This window comes from Nicotiana tabacum, chromosome 6, assembly GCF_000715075.1.
Source record: "Nicotiana tabacum cultivar K326 chromosome 6, ASM71507v2, whole genome shotgun sequence".
NCBI classification, from domain to species: domain Eukaryota; kingdom Viridiplantae; phylum Streptophyta; class Magnoliopsida; order Solanales; family Solanaceae; genus Nicotiana; species Nicotiana tabacum.
Genome location: NC_134085.1, coordinates 217,631,865 through 217,651,156, shown reverse-complemented (window position 1 = coordinate 217,651,156; position 19,292 = coordinate 217,631,865). Strand labels below are relative to the sequence as shown.

Below are 19,292 nucleotides of genomic sequence, written 5' to 3'. Positions count from 1 at the left end.
ATTATTAGTAAGTGAGCTCAGCTTGACAACTAAATAGGAACTTCTAAGAAAATCAACAGGACTTCGTTTCACTTTTTTTTTCTTTTTCGAAAATTAACCTGACAGGATTTTCGAGAAAAAGTTTTTTTTTTTTAATTAACAAAATGAGGATTTCCTATCAAAAGGACCTAAAAACGATTTATTACTAGTATTTATTTAATTGATATCCTTTTTTCTTTAAATCTTGAAGTCAGTCTGTTGGATCAACATTTTTCTCCTTTAAGTGCAGATAACATAGCATGAGCTATCTCAGGTACAAGGACCAGATAGACATTTGGACAACATCCTAAACAAGGATTACAGCACCAATACCAGCCCTATTATATCTTTACAGTAATAATCCAAGAAGAAATACTTTCTCCATTTGCAAGAGACAATTTATTTCATCCTCTCATGTATTTGTGGTTCTTCAAAGATAACAAGGCTAAAAATATATACATTTATTTACGCTAAAATTCTCTCTTAATATATGTACATCTTCGAGTTCACTGTTTCAGTAGCATTAGCTGAATATGTTATTTTTGAGATGACAAGGTCCTGAACAACAAGATACCTACACCGCCAATAGCAAGAGTAAGAAGTAGAGGAACACCAATTGATTCAACAACTTCAGCCATTCCTTCCGTCCTATCCGTTCTTCCTTGGCGAGATCTTTCTCCATTGAGTTCACGGAGGATATTGCTCAGATTGTCTATCTGGTGCATGATCTGACGCTGTGATCTCCCAATGAGAAGTACCTGCTTGCAAGATGGTTTGCATCAGAAGCGTAATTGTCTAAACCGACCTACCTCCTCAGTACCAAATTGTCCATTTTCCTGATCTTCATGAGACAATTCCGTTGAACTTGGACTATGGTTCTTGTTAGAGAATCTTTTAGTACTTGGAAACATAAGTCATTAACTTTCAGTGCTATCTCTAGTAAGTATTATTTTCAAATGACGAATTATTCCACAATCGAGTTTACTCTAAAATTTGGTCAAATAGATCAAAAGGCAAGATTTGGACAACAATTGTCTTAGAAAGTATATCAAAGCACCCACAAGGCCACAATGCCTTCTTTTGTCTCTGCTTAGTGTCAAAGATGAGCAGAAGATAATCTTAAAATACCTCTTCCATAAGAGAAGATTCCCTTGCCAATTGGGAAGCAGATGATGAATGAGGTAAAAGAGAACCAGTCAATGAGCCATTTCCTAACCCAGCCACAAAAAGAGAAGTGGGTGCAGATCCATTGCAAGCCTCAGCGTGCACTGCCAAATTTTGTTGGCTGGCAGAAACTTTATTGACAGATATTTTTGAGTTTAGCTCTTCCATCCGAGATGTAAACTCATCCATTCGCTCACTCAGCGTGGAAATTTGTTCTGAAAGTTGAGAAACAACTCCCTGAAAAAAGCAATTCTTGAGTGATCGAGAGAGAACAGGAAAATGCAAGATTGAGTTATTACTAACTGTTCAGCATAAGTGGGAGGTACTGGTAGCAATTAACTACTCTTCTGGTGTATGAGAAACGATGAAATTAAGCAGGAAGATGGAAAAGGAAAAACAGCATATGCAATATACTACTTCCGGTGCACAGTCTCCAGCACCAAGTTCTCCATATAGGCGTCATGAACTCTTTATCTTTTTACAAAATGAATGGATCCTTGTATGACTAATAAAAAGATTTATAGGACTTGAATAAAAGTCTATTATGAAGATTAAAATAAACCAAATATGCTTTTTATAAATCTATATGAACAATTGTAAATCATAAAAATAGACCCTCTTGCTGTTCTACATGACTATAAAAGGGATCCATCAGTTTTTTGCAGGCGTTTCCAGCCACCTGTGCCCAGGGTTGCCAGGAGATCATTATTTGGCTTGCTTTTCTAAAGCTATAAAGTCAATTTTACTCTGGCGATTCTCAAAACCATAAAATCCAACCGTGTGCCTCTTTAACTCCTAATGGAGGACTCACTTCCTTCTCCTGATATGAAATCTTTCCGAAGGTTATGTTGGTTCGAGTTATGCCATAAGGAATATTTGAATTATAAGAAAAATTGACAGCCTATAACTTTGGTCAATGGTTGGGCTATGAGACATGGTGGTAGCCCCTAAGAGGAAAGAGTAGGAAAGGGTGAATATATTCTCGAGTGTCGATAACAACAATTAAGAATCAATCAATGGTGATATTCATTAACCTCAGAGGTATTTCATGGACAATGCCCTCAAAGATTACTGAAGTGCTCACTAGTTGGGATGAAGCTGGAACTGGAGCTGGAAGCAGAGATAGAGGATTGTCCCCTCATGTATATGGTGGACAATATGGAAGGAGAGAAACTCTAGATATTTTGAGGATAGTAGCAATTCAATACAGAAGATCAAAATGAATTGTGCCCTACTTTTTTATTTTTGGTGTAAGCAAAAGTGGCCAGAAGATACTGTATCGATCCTAGAAGTCCTAGAATACTGCTAGGATTGTAGCTCAGTAGTCTATCTTTTTGCACATTGTAAATATGGTTTCAGTACAACCTATGTACTGTTATATATCAATACACACAAATGTTACCTTCTCAAAAAAAAAAAGGAAAATATATTCTAAAAGAAATTTCACAGAACACCAAGAGAAAAAAAACTGGAAATCAGTTCACACACCAAAAATGCCTTCAATCTGTAGCAAAAATAGTGGACATTAAATTCTCACAAAAACATGAACTTATTTCTCAGAAGAGTTACCTGGTTAGCCACTGGTGCTGGAGAATCTGGGATTCTTCCATCATATCTTCTACTATTAACCGCAAGTTTTGTCAGCTTGGACAGGTGTTTTTCTCGTTGAATTGAGTATGTATGTGGGATACCACTGCCAATAGTTACAGGCGAACAGATGAAGATTTTTTCAGTCCATGACTTTTGCAGAAATAAGTAGGTGGTGGTTGTTTCCAGACAGGGTAAAAACATCTAAATAATGGTGCAATAAGTATAGACTACTTTGAGTAGTAGTTAAGATAATAATTTAGCCTATGACCTACCGATTAAGAAATTTCGTTCTCCTATCTGCCGAGGCTCGGGATAAAGCTTCTCTAGGGCTTGAGACCAAATCATCGTCTATGCTCAGCTTTGTCTTCAGATCGTCTGGCAATGCCTGCACAGTTTGTGATACTCAGAACCAGGAACATTGGAAAAGTTTGTATTTAGTTAAAATTGCTCTTACCATAACATCGTTTAAAAGCTTCTCCAGCTGAATTTGTTCAATGTAAGTGCGAGGAATATATGAACCATCCAAACCCAGAGAGTCAGCAATAAATTTTACATGTAATCGATCTCTTCCTTGCACCTTCATAAGAAAAAAATGGAAATAATAATAGCAATTAACTTCACGCCAAATGACAGAACTGAGGAAGAGGAAACTCATTTCTAACAGACTTCACTATTTTCCTCAAGTCGTCAGCGATTAGGAAATTTAAAACTGAACTCACATATTCACCATAAAATTTTCTTCTTCATTGATATTTGTTAAATTTCTTTAACTGAAGTTTTAGGGAACTCCTCTTCCCCCTTTTCATCATTTTCAGCATGCTTCATGTCACGTTTATAATTTATTAAATAAAAAAAAAAATTAATGTAAACACTCAAATGATAGTGATGAATGATGATCAAGCAAGTATCCAAACTGGACAACTCTCCTAAATACTATTCTTACAATTGTCTCAACCCCAGAAATCAATGTTGCTTCCAGTAGATTAATAAAATGAAAGGTTAGTCAATTGTGCCATGCCAAGCCTCAAACCATTCAATTACTCATGGCTCAGCCGCATTCTAAGTCTATGCATTGGCTGGGTAAAGCCTTACAGAGATTCTCTAGGAGGTCAATGACACACATCTTTACCTGAATTCCAGATAAAATAAAATAAACCCAAATGCTCAAAACAGGAGACAGATAAAAAGACGAAAAAAAAAAGAATAAATAAATTCTACCTTGCAAATCATGATTCAAAACATTTAAAAGAAAAATCAAAATAAGATAAGGGTGACTTAGTAATTTGTGACTATCATACCTGAACATACTGACGATTAAGTTGCTCCAACCAATCTGTTTTCACACAAACCTTGTCATCAGAGAAGATGTGGCTGCTCCTTTTCAAAATGGTCGCAATTGAATATCCTAATGCCATCAAACCACCAAGAAGTCGTACACTGACCTCAAAGGTGATTCTTGGTGATATAATGAAAGGACTATCTGTCACCCATTCCTGAAAGAAGTACATGAAAATCCTCAGATGATACAAGATTACTATTTCTTGACATTCCGCACAATACCTTTAAGAATTCAATAGATACCTATAATGTACCCAAAATAGGAAACACAGAAATAAGTTCCAAAGTTGAAAGTTCTTGACTGCTCATTTATAGCAATCTAGCAAATAGAATAACAAGCTAAAGCGCAGCATTTGAGTTTTGGTCACAGGTGAACTTGGATTCTCCTTCGAAGTATCTTCCTTATAAGTGAGTCAGGTGTCATCCATATTAGAATGACAAATACGATCTGATTTATCTACTATTTTGGTACTACAACATCTTGTTTTCATCGCAAAAACAAGGTGCAAAAATGCTCTATCAGGGGAAGACAGATGCAAATAGAGCAAGATGGAGAGAGATTAGATTATGATAAGTCATATCAGCAAAATGTTAAAATGAAGTTAGTCACACAATAGACTGTATTCTATTTAGCGTCTACATATCTATGACAGAACAGTAGGATTCTACTTAAAAAGCCTTAATCTGTATTAGATTGATTGCTATATTTCTTCTGTCTGTATGATATGGGACAACTAAGGCCAGATTTCTCCAGCGAGCTCTATAACCATTAAAACCTAGAATTTAAAAGGTAGTTCATTCAGCATACACAGAATGACCGGCAGTACATGCTGACAGCATTCTTGCTACTTCACTAATGGAATATATGCAATCGCAATCAAATAGATCATATGAAGGATCCAAGTAGCTTAACCAATATCAAGCAAATTTACCATCTGAAAATGACAAGACAAAAAAGGTGACAAGTAGTCCAACAATTAATAAATGATATGCTCAGCATATAAACAAGGAATTTATCGGTCACACCTCAAACATAAGAGTGTACTTTCCATCCTTGTTCCTCATCCTAAGATATGATTGGCAAGCTTCAGGATCTTCACCAGGAGGTAGGAGATAAATATCATAAGTTTCCTCTGTAATTTCCTTGTGCTCATTTGGAAACACAGCCTTGATCTGGTCTACAGTCACAGTTTTTGTTGACTGTAATATATTTAAAATGCATCAGTCTCAAAAGTTGTGCTTGCAGTTCACAAGTAACCTTTTAGTCACAATTTAAATGGAACGTAAAGAGAAAGGTCAAAATGTTAGACCTTTAAAACATATGTTGGGTTCTGAAATCCAGCGAACGGGTTAAACTTGTTGATAATTTTGATATGAGCTGTCTGTAGATCAGGCTCAATAAAGGCTTTGTACATAGGATACACCTATTGGAAGAATGACATAAGGTTTATTGTACTTGGTTGCCAAACTAAATGTATAAAAAAATTTGAAACAGATATGTCTTGCAATATATTATTATAATAACAGAAACGGAACCGTTTCCGAGATTTGTTGGATTATCTCTTCCGGCTCTTGTCCAGCACGTTGAATGTCCCTGAGAACCCGTTTCACTAAGTCAAAGTGCACTCCACCCGTGACAGACACACGGAGATCTAGTAATGGCCTCAACTTTTCACTCAAAGCATATATCCCTTCAATTATAACAATTCGAGAGCTTGGAGCTTCGAGTGTTCTGTCAAATCAAATGTCAGAAAAAGTAATGGGATCAGAAAGAAGTAGAAAACGTGTGTTTTACATTGCCAAGTAAGAAAATGAAACATTTTGTATGGAACTGGTTCTTGATTATAAATTTCAGATGTTCTTCCAGTAATGTCAGCTAGATAAAGCTCTTAATTGTATTTCGATAGGTCTCTCTGAATCTCTCCCCTCTTTACACCATTCTCTTCTTGTTTCCTCTTTTCTCTCTGAACATATACTATTAGCTCTTTATATTCCTCTTGTTGATCTTCTATTAGGATCTTTGTGTATACACAAACTCATTCGATAGTGCATATATCAGGTCATGAATGTAACTAAAAACCACGCGGGGTGCGGGGGGACTGGGATGGCTGATACACACACAAATCACAACTCCCTGTCTTCTTCACCAAGTAAATCCAAGAAATGATGAGCAGAATTTCGGTCAAAAAGTTAATGGATATTATGAAGGTCTAGATTAAGAATGATGTGCAATGTCATTCATGGGCTTCAATCAAATGTTACATACAAACAGTAGAAATAAAATAGACGTCTTAATGTCTTTCAAATATAAAAGTGGTTAATGAGCAGTACAAAATTTTTTTGGTAAACCCCACCGCAGAAACCTCCTTCCCCTGCACGACAAGTACTTTTCTTCAATCCCTCTCCTCTTTTTTTTGAATTGGTAACTATTGTATATATTATAAAAATCAGTACATGGGTTGCACTGAAAACCAAATTTACACAGAGAGAATTTGAAGATATTCTAATTTAAGACCTAGCAGGATCCTAGTATGTCTATGATTGTCAATGTATCTTCTGTGTACATCTGTTTGCACCAAAAACAAAATAGAAGAATACAATTGAGTTTGATCTTCTGCAGTGGATTGCTTCTGTCTTCAAAACATCTAGTGTTCCTTTCCCTCCAGACTGTCCACCAAATACATGCCGGAACAGTCCTCCATCTATCTCTGCTAGTTGCTTCAGCTCCAGCTTCTTCCCAGCTATAAATGACATCTTTAATCCTGTATGGCATTGACCATGAAATACCCCTAAGACTAATAAAGATTTTCCATAGTTGGTCTGTAATTTTGCAATGTAGAAACAAATGGTTGACAGTTTCTGCATTTTCCCCACACAGAAAACATCTTGAACACAGAGACATTCCCCTTTTTATGAGATTATCCTGGGTTAAAACCGCCTCCTTTGCTAGTAGCCAAGTGAAACAAGCTACCTTGTATGGAATCTTTGTTTTCCATATATGTTTTCAAGGCCATGTGTCTACCTATTGATTGTCATGATTCAAAATCTTATATGCATCCTTCACTCGGTAAACCCCTCTGTTGTGCCTCTTCCACCATATTGAATCCAACCCTTCCTGTAATCCTGTAAATGCTTCCAGCTCTTTGTAGAGGTCAGTTAATCTTGTTATCTCACAGTCATTCAGCTGTCTTCTTAGAGCTATTTCCCATCCTTGACAACTCCTCATTTCAGCTACTGTCTTATGTTGGTTTTGTGCTAAACCGAACATATCTGGGTATCTTTCCTTTAAGCTTCCAATTCCTAACCAGTTATCATTCCAAAATGATGTGTTCCTTCCGTTGTTCACTCTTATGGAGAAATGATTCTTCATTATTGGCCAAAGTTCTCTGATGGATTTCCACACACTTACTCCATATGATGTTCTGACTTTTTTTGACACCCAGTTGTTTTCTTCACCATACTTTGCTTTGATCACTTTGGACCATAAAGATTGGGGTTCTTTAGAGTACTTCCATAACCATTTAATTCTAAGAGCCTTGCTTTGGTTCTTCAAATTCCTTATCCCCATTCCACCTTGTTTTTTATCCATTGTTAGCGTCTTCCAATTGACTAAATGGAAGACCTTTTTCTCCTTATTGCCTTGCCAAAGGAATGTTCTTCGGAGTTTGTCCAATCTCTGTAAAATGCCTGCTGGAATTGGGAACAAAGACATCATGTAAGTAGGTAGAGAGTCTAATACTGAGTTGATTAGAACTAGCCTACCCCCAATGATAGGTACTGCGATTTCCATCTTGACAACTTCTTCTCACACTTTTCTATGACTGAATTCCAGATTTCTTTTGATTTGGATCTTGCACCAAGAGGCATCCCAAGGTAAACAGTTGGTAGGGACCCAACTTCTCCTCCCAATATTTGAGTCAGTTGCCCCATATTGTTAACTTCATTAATGGGAAAAATATTGCTCTTTCTCCAGTTAATGTGTAATCCTGATACTCCCTCAAATAAAACCAAAATGATCCTTAAGAATCTAAGTTGGTCTTTTTCAGCATCACAGAAGACTAGAGTATCATCAGCGTATTGGAGATGTGTGATCTCTAGATTGTTAGCCCCACTCATGTTTACCTCAAAGCCTTTAACCCATCCACTGACTTTAGCCGTTTTGATCATGTTGTTCAATCCTTCCATGGCTATGATGAATAGAAAGGGAGATAAAGGATCACCTTGTCTGAGACCTCTGTGTGAATGAAAATAACCTTTAGGACATCCATTTATAAGAATGGAGAATTTCACAGTAGATATGCAAAATTTCATCCATCTAATCCATTTTTGCCCAAAACCCATTTGTTCTAACATTCTTAGTATGAAGCTCCAGTTCACATGATCATAGGCCTTCTCGATATCCAATTTGCATAAGATTCCAGGTTCTTTCTTTTTTATTCTTGAGTCCACAGCTTCATTAGCAATCATCACTGCATCAATTATTTATCTTCCTTTGATGAACGCCATTTGTTGAGCATCGACAATTTTCCCAACCACCCTCTTAAGTCTTTCAGTTAAGACTTTTGCGAGCAGTTTGTAGAAGCTCCCTATCAGACTGATCGGTCTGAAATCTCTCAATTCTTTCGCACCTGTCTTCTTTGGAATCAAAGCTATATATGTTGCATTGAAGCTTTTCTCAAACACCTCCTGTGAATGGAAGTTGTTAAAAGCCGCCATGATATCTTCCTTCAAAATGTCCCAACACTTTCTGAAAAAACCAATTGTGTATCCATCTGGACCTGGAGCCTTGTCACTTGCACACATCTTCAGACTGCTCAGCACTTCTTGTTCCTCAAAGTTACCCTGTAAAGACTCCCTTTCTGATTCAGAAATGCTTGAACTATTTTCGAAATTGACTGTTGGTCTCCACTGTTCAGGTTCTATGTAAAGCTCCTTGTAGAATTCAATGATCTCGTTCTCTATTCTTTCTGGATCCTCGATTACTTCATGTCGAATCATTATTTGGTCAATGTTGTTGTTTCTCTTGCGTGCATTTGCAGTCCGATGGAAAAATTTTGTATTCCTATCCCCTTCTTTGAGCCACAAAGCTCTTGATTTTTGTCTCCATGCAAATTCTTCATTCTTGAGTTGCACCTCAATCTCCATTAGAGTGGCTGCTTTCCTGACTGATTCCTCCTCTGTCAACGCTCTTAGTTGTTGCGTTGTCTCAAAATCTGCTAGTTGACTTAGCAATTTTGATTTCTGCAGTCCCAAATTGCCTTCGTAACTTCTGCTCCATCCTTTTAGCTTGCCCTTGAGAGCTTTTAACTTGCAAGCTAAAATGTACTCAGGTCTTCCTGAGAATTCAAAAGATCCCCACCACTCTCTAATTCTGTCCTCAAAACCTTCCACATTCAGCCACCAATTTTCAAATTTAAAGTATGATTTAGCTTGTTCCCACGCACCACAGTCTAGAGCCACAGGTGAATGGTCCGAAATCAACCTTTGTTGGATAGTTTGCTTGATGTTTCTGAACCTTACATCCCATTCTTCTGAAATGAGAAATCTATCAATTCTTGAAGCCGCTGTATGATTGTCCCCTTTGAACCAAGTATAGTTTCCTCCTTCAAGTCGAAGATCTATCAACTCCATATCTTCTATAAAATCCGAAAACTCCACCATCGCTCTGGACCTCCTTGAACATTCCCGTTTTTCAGAAGGGTACCTTGTAACGTTAAAATCGCCACAAACCGCCCAAGGACCTTCCATCAATCCCCTCACTGCACCAATTTCTCTCCATACTTTTTTCCTTTCTATTCTACAATTTGGAGCATACACTCTTGTTATGTGACATTGAAAATTCTGTAGAAGAGCGTCGAACTTGCACGTTAAAGTGTATGCACCAGTCTGTAACACCTCCCCTTTCCATACTCTGCAATCCCATAACAACAAAATCCCCCCTCTCGTGCCGCTAGCTTCTAAACATGCATACCTCACCCATCTACCACCCCATATTTGCCTGACTATTTCCTCGATATCCCCCTCGACTTTTGTTTCTTGCATGCAAATAATGTCTGCCCTCCAATTCTGCACTTGACTTTTTATTATCTTCCTTTTCTTCTTATCGTTTAATCCCCTTACATTCCAGGAAATTACTTTGATCATCATATAGAAATGATTGATAGATCTCTTCCCCTACTCCTTTTCCCGTCACTCTTGAATTTGACATCGAAAGAAGTTAACCCTTTTAATTCCAGTGATCCTTTGAATCTTTGTTTCTTCACCTCCAAACCTGTCTCCACCCTTCTTACCTGTCTGCAGCTGTCAATTTGCATTAACAACTCCAATGCTTCTTCTTCATGTCCTTGGAAATCTACTCCAAACATTTTTCCCAATTTGATCATATTTTGATGGACCCATATTGTTGCATCCATGTCTTTATCCAGTAATGGATTGTGTTGCTGAACTGCTATAGGATTCACCTCCTCGATTTCCCACTCTTGAATAGAGCTAATTTGCTTTAGATGTTCCAAAGTACTTCCCACATGATCATTCCTCATCTTTGAGTTTATGCTTTGCTCCCCTTCCTTCTGTTCCAATCTTGCCAAATCTGCTCCACCTTCTGGCTGACTGCAACTGGTAATTGTTTCCTTTTGCATACTTTCAAGATTCACATTAAGGGTTTGGTCCCCTGGAGAGGACTCTTTTGCCCCCGAGTAAGAAGGTCCTCCCATTTCCTCGATACAAGGCTTCAGCCCAGTATCATCAGAGATCTCACACGAGAGGTCATTAAAAATGACTTGTGCTGCCATATCGGGGTCATAGGATTTCAGCTTGACTTTTGACACTTTACTGCTCTAGTTGAACCTTGTGTAAATTGTCCACTTGCCTTTCCTTTACCAGTGTTAAGCTCATACCGTGTCTTTCTTTCAGCCCAGATTGGGATGAAAAATTTGGTACCGTCTCTTTCAATCTCCACCTCATTGGGAGTCTTTCTGCCATCACCAGCAATTTTGATTCTTGCCCACTTAAGATGGTTTTTGAGATCAGTTTCTTCTTCTGTAGCTAACCATCCCCCACAGAGATCTCCTATTTCTTTGAAGATCTTTTGTGACCATAGATGTAAAGGAATCCCCATGGCTCTAATCCAGCATGTTTCCTCAATTTGTGAGTTTGGAATGCAACCGGCAGTATGATTCCACCATTCCAGATGAAGCTTGAATTTTTTCCATCTCCATTCTCCTTGCACAATCTGCTCTGCCATGAATCTGTTTGGAAATTCAAAAAGAAACATGTTTCCTGTCATTTCGTATATGTTTACTCCGTATGCTTTGTTCCATGAAACACTAGCCCATCGCCTTATGTCTGCTAAAGTGGGTCTCTCATTGATTTCTTTCCCAAAAGACCCGATAATACATCTTTTTAGTAGGCCTGTGTCCTCTCCTCCAGTAGGTTCCATAACAGAGATTTCCCCATTGTTCGTGTTGACCCTTGCCTCTCGAAGTGTATTGGACTGCCATTTACTCTCCTTAACTACTTGGGCATAAGGTAGATTTTCCACAGTGTTTCTGGATGGTACTATGAAAATCAGCCTGGTGGTCTGATAAATGAATCTTTCTATCTTAGCTGCTATGTCTTTCCAGCCAGAGTTCAGAGTTAACTCTGGAAGTATTATCACTGACCTCCCTTCTCCCTTCAGTGACAGAATACTCACATATCTTCCATGAGCGTTATATTTTCTAGTACAGAAATGTTCTGTCATTTGCTCCTTGTACTTCCATCTCTTCACTAGATTGTTTTGATCTGTCGAGGCTTCTTTAAGTGCAAAGCAGATCCATTCCATTGCCTTTCTGCCCATGGATGATCTTCTCATCATGTTGCGACTTCTCTCAACCCATTCAAACCATGTGTCTTTGTTAGAGTTCCATCTGGTGATGTCGAAAGATTTGAATCCTGCGTTGAAATATATCCTGTTGTCTCCCATATTGTACTAAACCAGCTGCTCAGCTTATGAAAGTTAAAGGTTGTTTGGAAGTTATCCCAGTGAGCTAGAAAGCTCGAAAATGAAAGAGGAAAACCAGAACCAGAAATCTGGAGGGTTCCTGCCACCGGAAAAAATAAAAGTTGTCGGAATTCAGAAAGGATTGTATGGTTGTGGTCGGAATTCCCCAGTGATTGTGCTGTCCAAAAGAAATTTTTTGAAAAGTGGTCGGAATTGTGCTCACGCGCCGGCGCGTGGCATTTTCCTTGCCGGAGACTGGCTGCGCGTGGGGGCGCGTGAGGGGTATTTTATCGGAGCTATTTTCAGAGGGGTGGTCGGAACTTGATCGGCGTTCTAATGGTGTTTATGGACTCTCAGAATTCCTTGTTCTCAGGCTCCTCGGGGAGTGTGCCTGAGAGCTTAAGAAAGAAGAGAGAGAAAGTACCAGAAATTCATCTTTTCTTCAATCCCTCTCCTTAAACTCCAACATATACAAAAGAAAAAGAAGAAAAATCCTAGCACCAAGGAACAATCTAAAGAGGAAAAAGAACGTGAAGCAAGAGAAGGATCCATAGAAAAAGCAGTGTGTTGTCAGGAAAAGTAAACAACGGGCTAGCAGAAATAGTGAAGAGAAGAATGACAACCGACCTATAACCCACGCGAGAGCTCGATTTAAAATCGTATATAGGAACTTGAACAGGCTTCCCCGCTTTCAGCCCATGTATATTCTCAAGCAACGTCTCATAGTCTGTCAAGCGTGGATCTGTTTCAACAATACCAGGAGATAAAAGTCATTGAAAATCTTCACTTAAATTCAATCATTTGTCACAGCATAGCTTCTACTCTCCTTGGTAATAAGGTGGCAAAAGAACATTAAAAACTAAAGCAAAATAAAACCGACTATGCTGAGTGCTGAAATGATCCAAAACAGTAAACTATGGCCTAACCATTTCCGCAAGACCACATGCTGGAAGTAACATCTCAAAATGCAAGAACACTCAATCGATTTTTTTTCGATTAAAAAATAAGTGCATTGTTTTCTTCAACGATCCTTTGTGGCATTTTACAGGAACACCTTATGCTCAAGGCCTTGTGAGCCTGATATACACAGCTATATATCAAGATTTTTCAAGAGTTGTTTATAATCAAGGATTTTAAAACTCTAGCTCTTAACTTTCTAGCTGAAAAAAGTTAAACCAAAAAACTCGTCTGTTATATCCTTCCTGATAAAGATGTGCAAAAAGCATTAGGAGTTGCATACTGTGACAGAATTTCACTTATGAGACAAATTCCAAAACTTCTAGCAACATTTATTTGATGATGATGATTGGTTCCCAAACTCAGCACCATAGAATCCAGAGAGGTTTAGACTCATGAACAGTCTTCACATAAAAATGAACAAACTGAAAACCTAAATTAAGGAGAGGTGACAGCTGTACACATCAATCATCCGTGAAAGAAAGGAGCAATAAGATTTGCAAATTAAGAAACTGGCTAGCACCCAATATTTATTCATTAATTCAAGAAGACTAGATACTTTTGCATTTTCAATATTTTTCCTTATATCAACAGTGGTCATGCTCCAGCTATGAAAATAGTATTCCTTGTTGGTATTTTACTCTAATCATTCATCAGCACATTATATTCTTATTATGATTTGACTTTTAGAAGATTCATAAATCAAGAATGCCATGAAGTCAGGAGGTATCAATCAGCCATACTGTTGCAGGCCTAAAATAAATAAATAGGTGCCTCCCTTCTTTGCCAACTTTAACTTTTAGATGAAGCAGTAGCAGCAAGGTATAAAGGGTTTAAGCTACATTCTTCAGCATAGATATATACTTTGTCTTGCAGTGTGCTTTACTGAACTGTACAAAGTATCTGTTCAAATGATGTCTTCATCTTTCATGTGCATATGCATATATGTATATGTGTGTGTATATATATATATATATAGATCAGGGATGAATTTAGAGAAGTGTTAAGACTACTAGTTCTGGAGCTTTTTTTTCCTTTTTTTTCTTTTTTTGATAACTTAGAAATCTCCAAGGGGTCAGTAGTGCACGATTCAAAACTCGGTGGAGAATAGGCCCGCCCCACTATCCTTCTCCACTTAAATACTAGGCTTTCATCTGTGAAAGGATTTTAAACCCGTGATGTGCGCCTAACACCCAAACATCACGTGTTGCACTCAAACCTCTAGACCAAAGCCTTGGGCAAACTACGGGTCATGGAAAACAAATGCTGAATTCCTTAACCCGAAATGCAAACAGCTTCTATGTTCTCCATGTGGACTCCCTAACAGTATAATCAACTGATCTCAAGATTTTTGGCTTTTCTAGTTGGTAGTATAGACTAAATAATTCACTCGGACTGATTACTGGGTGAGCGTTATTTTACTAGTAAATTTCATAAAACAAGATATTCAGCACAAGTTGTTCTCCTCAAGGACATGATTTTATTATATAATCACTAAGCCAATATAAAGTTACCATGTCTTATCTATTGTAGATGATAAAAGTTGGAAATACTTTATCAGAGTAAAGGAAAAAAATTATTATAAATAGATGCAGAATGTTTCCCTTATAACATATATTAGAATATTTCCTCAAAGCTTATTTGATTTTTAACATGCTGCTATACGTACTTCGATGAAGATTGTGGAAGATGGATAAAGACAATGCCCGTGCAATAATCATCTTCTTAGAAGAATTCACACTTCTCGACCGTTATACTTTGTGATTACAATTTGTTAGTTGCTCCGTAAGGACATCTATGCTCAGGAAGATGTATCCAGATGGATGACTTGGATGGTAACAAACTCTCCTATATTAGTACTTTAATTACTTTCAAGGCAACCAAGTTAACAAAACGAGAATTACAATCAGAATAATCTCTCAAAATTTTCTCTCTTCGGTAAAGGAGTGGTAAAGTAGAAACACGTAGTAAGTGTATTAGATATATATCCCCAATTCAATATTCTGTGAAACAGAGTGTTTGTGCATGCTTCTCTATGAATTCTTTCCACATATATCATTCAAATCCTAGTGTTTGCAATCTCCTTCCCCATATGGAGTGATATCAACATATCCCACAGTAAGAGAAATCTGCAGGTTGCTATTTGAAGATGATGCAAATAATCAAACAAATGCTACATAAGGTCACTAGAAGAATAAATCATAGACAACAAATTATCTCATGTAATAACCTATCAGAAAGACCGAAAGCAAGACTACCATCGAAGTTTCCATCAATGATACGGCTGGGATCATTGTAGTTGTCCATGTTTATGATAGCAATACTAGGCATAACATTCAGGATCTTTTCTGTGAACACGGTCTTTCCGGCCCCTGAAGGACCAGCGACTCCCACCAGTACAATTCCTTCATTCTTCTGAACCAACAACTGGCATGCACGGATAACTATAAAGAAACCCTTCTCAAATGATAGTTGATCTTGAATTGGGACTATCTCATAACGAGCAGAGTTGCTTCTTTTCACCAATTGAACTTGATCTCTTAATAGGCCAGACCTTCTTCGAGGTGAATCGGCACTTGAAAGAATATCCTGGGCCATTAAATAGCTCGAAAATGCTGCAAATAAAGATGCAAATAAGGAATTTAAATTAAAACAGCAATCCAAACATTACAGTAGTCTATGGCCCCCAGAACGACATCGTTGGGGGGGGGGGGTATACGACATCATCTGCAAGAGAATTTCATTTGCAAAGAAAAAGTTGCAAATTCTGTATTTGTTTGGCATGCTTTAAACAAAAATTTAATCTCTGCAGATATCAGGTAAATTTCTTGAAAGGATACTGATCATGAGAAAATGAGGTCTCAAAGCAGCTCTTGATAATCAAAGCAAAAAAGAAAAACCATATATGTGCACACGCGTGTATAGGAAGAATACATGCTAGTATATCTAATCATGAACAAAGTGGTTAACGTAATGCATGTTACAACAAATAGCAACAACAGCGAGTTTACATCTCACTATGCAGCTTGCAGTTCAGAAAATTGGAGATACTCCAGCAGTGCATATCAAACCACTAATTGGCCACTCACTCTATCCCAAGATGGTCGTTACATTTTGCATCCCCATAGTAAACTAAAATGATCCTTGACTTAAAAATTTCAAAAAAATAGTGTTTGTCTAACTCCACTAGGTCGCAAAGTGTAGCAGGTCTCAACACTAGTTAAAAGAAAAGTTGTAGTAGGCTGAAGGCGTAAAAATGATTTAACTATGATGAATCTTTGAAAATGGATACAAGCCAACCCCGTGGCGGAGGCAGGATCTCCACGGAGGGGGTTCAAAAAAATATTTTTGTAGCTAGTGAGAATTGAACCCATGACCTTATGTAGATTTTGAACCCCTTGACCATTAAACTACACTTTTGGATTGTGTTAAGGGTGTTCAAAACTTAATATATAGAGATAAAAAACAGATTTTGCCTTATATATACGGCGTAATTTTTCGGCGAAGGGTGTTCGGGTGAACACCCTTGCGCCCCCCTAAATCTGCCCCTGAGCCAACCTCACTAATTTGCGGTTGACGCGAAATTAATGGATAATTAATATTCTAATGTCATTTTGATATGAAAAGAATCGCAGTTTAGAGTAATTTCTGTATAGTTTATAAATATCTAAAGTTCACTTTCAAATGTCAATTAGGCGACTGATTTTAGCGCTCAAAATAGGTCAAATTAACCCTAAGAAGTGAAAGTGAGAAAAAACTCCGAATGAGAAACAATAATTTCTCTGAATAGATTTCGAATAAGAGTTTAAGCTAGCTACCTTACTTAAGAGCACAATCAAATGATTTAAGCTAGCTACCTTACTTAAGAGCACAATCAAATGATTTAAACGGCAAAGGAGGTCCTGAAAACTAAAGGAAACTGAAATTGAATATCTAAAGGGTAGGAGGAAGAATGCCTCCAAAATTATATAGTATAGTAACTAATGGAGTAGTAAGAAAGTGAAAAAAAAAAGAAAAAAAAGAGGAATATGAATGAAAGACTGTAAAAAGAAACTACTCGTGGTAATATGATCCAGTGAGCGCTATATAAATTTTAGTCAACCTACCGACGAATTTCAAGATTATCGACTTCAAGTAGGCAACATGAAAGAATCCGTACAATTTAATTGTTGGTGTTAATTGATAAAGCGAACTACTAATTTCAAAGATCAACCAGAAAGTACAACTTTGAGATAACAGAAGGCTCAATCACATATTCAATCAAAACCCAAATAATTTGGAACTGCATGCAAAACCAAACAATTTATACCAAAAACATTGAATTAAAGACCGTTGATTAACAGACCTTGAAAGTTGGGGCAAATCCTTGTACCTCTGATCAAATGAGAAGACACGTATATATTAGAGAGGAATCCGAAATTAGCTCGAATTTTTGGTTCTTGGTGTTGTCCAAGTGAACTGACTGCTATTGGGTTTTAACTCGGAGAAGTTACTGAGTTAGTTGGATATTTTGTCTTTGGCCGTCGCTGTAGGACAGGGGAAAAGAAACATGTGGACTTATTAGATAAAGATGAGAAAAAGGAGGGAAAGAAAAAGAAAACCGTACGCCGTATCGTTGCGTATGAGGGTTGTTTGGTTCATAAATACTAGTACTAGTAGTACTACGGGGTACTTTCCTATTTGTGGAAATATCATAATGGATGAATTCTGCAGTAATTATGATGAAGGAATTGTTGACTTATTACGTATAAATTGTTAGCGATATAGTGGATATGCCCTAAATCCAATCTCATGTTTGATTATTTTGAATATATTTTCGTAAATATTATTTAATATAAAATATATGGCATTTGATATTCTTTTATCATAATTATTATTAATTATTTGATTAATTTAATAAGATCCTTGATTAAATTTTGAGACTTGTCATCGTGATGGAGATCATGATAATGAGAGTAAAGTCTCTTACAATTTAATCTTCGTATGATTATTAATTTGGACATTAGTAATCTGGTTAGATTAATATTTATGTGGTAGTCTTTATGGGATAAAGATTAGTTGATCTCATTAACTAAATCACATAGATAGATGATGCATATAGAGATATGATCATTGAATAGATTCATTGGAGTTCCTAATGGTTAGAATTACCATAAATTGTCAATAGGATATTCTATTGAAGAATGTGATGTAAGAGTTTCCTTTGACCTAAGATCGTAATAGTAATTGACAACTTATTAATTGTGCTTTGATATTACACACCTATGGTCCTAAGGCGATAGTTGAAAGGGTAATGGGTATGATTAAATACTTGTAAAATTAGTAATTGATCAAGATGGAGTATGTCATAATGAGTTTAAGCTTCATGTTGTCATGAATTATAAACCGAGTCCATTACTCAAATGGTCACTCAAATATCTCAAATTATCTCGTAAAGTCACTTTACTTTCGTTTGTAACAACAAAGTCATTAAACTATGCCTATTGCATTCATAAGGTCACTCAACTAGATTTTCCAAATTTTGGATTGCCAAATACCTATTTTACCCTCTAAATTGTAAACATTTATCTTCTTATTATTTTGTTTAAACTTTTTAATATTATAATTTTTTTCTTTATTATTTATATTATGGACTTACCTATAAAATAAAAAAATATTATTTATAAATTAAAAAAATAAAAAATATTTAAGCATATATAATGCTGGAAAATGAGCATAGCAAAAAAAAATTAGAATAATTTGTTAACAATAATTATTTTAGTATTAACAACAAAACTTCAAAAAATTATTTACACAATTCAGAATGAAAGAAAATAAAGGTTATAAAATATATATATTTCATGCACGTAATATAAAATAATTATTTAAATAAAGCTATTTTTATAATATACATTATATATTCTTGAAAATTATGCTCAATTATATTATATATATTCCATCCACGGCTTAACATAGCATATTTTACCCTATACAGATAGTTCCCCTGCTTTCCGGTGACATTACTTTATGTCATCGGAAAGTTGGTAGAAATATAATGATATAATTGAGCATAATTTTCAAGAATATATAATGTATATTATAAAAATACCTTTATTTAAATAACTCTTTTTATATTACGTGCATGGAATATATATTTTACAACCTTTATTTTCTTTCATTCTGAATTGTATAAATAATTTTTTGAATTTTTGTTGTTAATACTAAAAAGTTTTAAAAAAATAAAAAGAAGATAAATATTTATAAT

General features: G+C 36.4%; 1 protein-coding gene across 1 annotated transcript; it reads right to left on the bottom strand.

Moving 5' to 3' along the window:
* Positions 1-375: 375 nt before the first annotated feature.
* LOC107790135 (inorganic pyrophosphatase TTM1-like) lies at positions 376-17,659 on the bottom strand. The gene is made up of 12 exons (XM_075256716.1): positions 17,394-17,659; positions 15,307-15,663; positions 12,719-12,833; positions 5,647-5,842; positions 5,421-5,534; positions 5,137-5,310; positions 4,071-4,265; positions 3,227-3,349; positions 3,045-3,157; positions 2,752-2,875; positions 1,147-1,419; positions 376-776 (listed from the first exon to the last, which is right to left on the bottom strand). Exons 2-12 carry the CDS (start codon positions 15,644-15,646, stop codon positions 555-557), a joined length of 1,989 nt encoding a protein of 662 aa, XP_075112817.1. The 5' UTR covers positions 15,647-15,663; positions 17,394-17,659; the 3' UTR covers positions 376-554.
* Between the last annotated feature and the right edge of the window lie 1,633 nt (positions 17,660-19,292).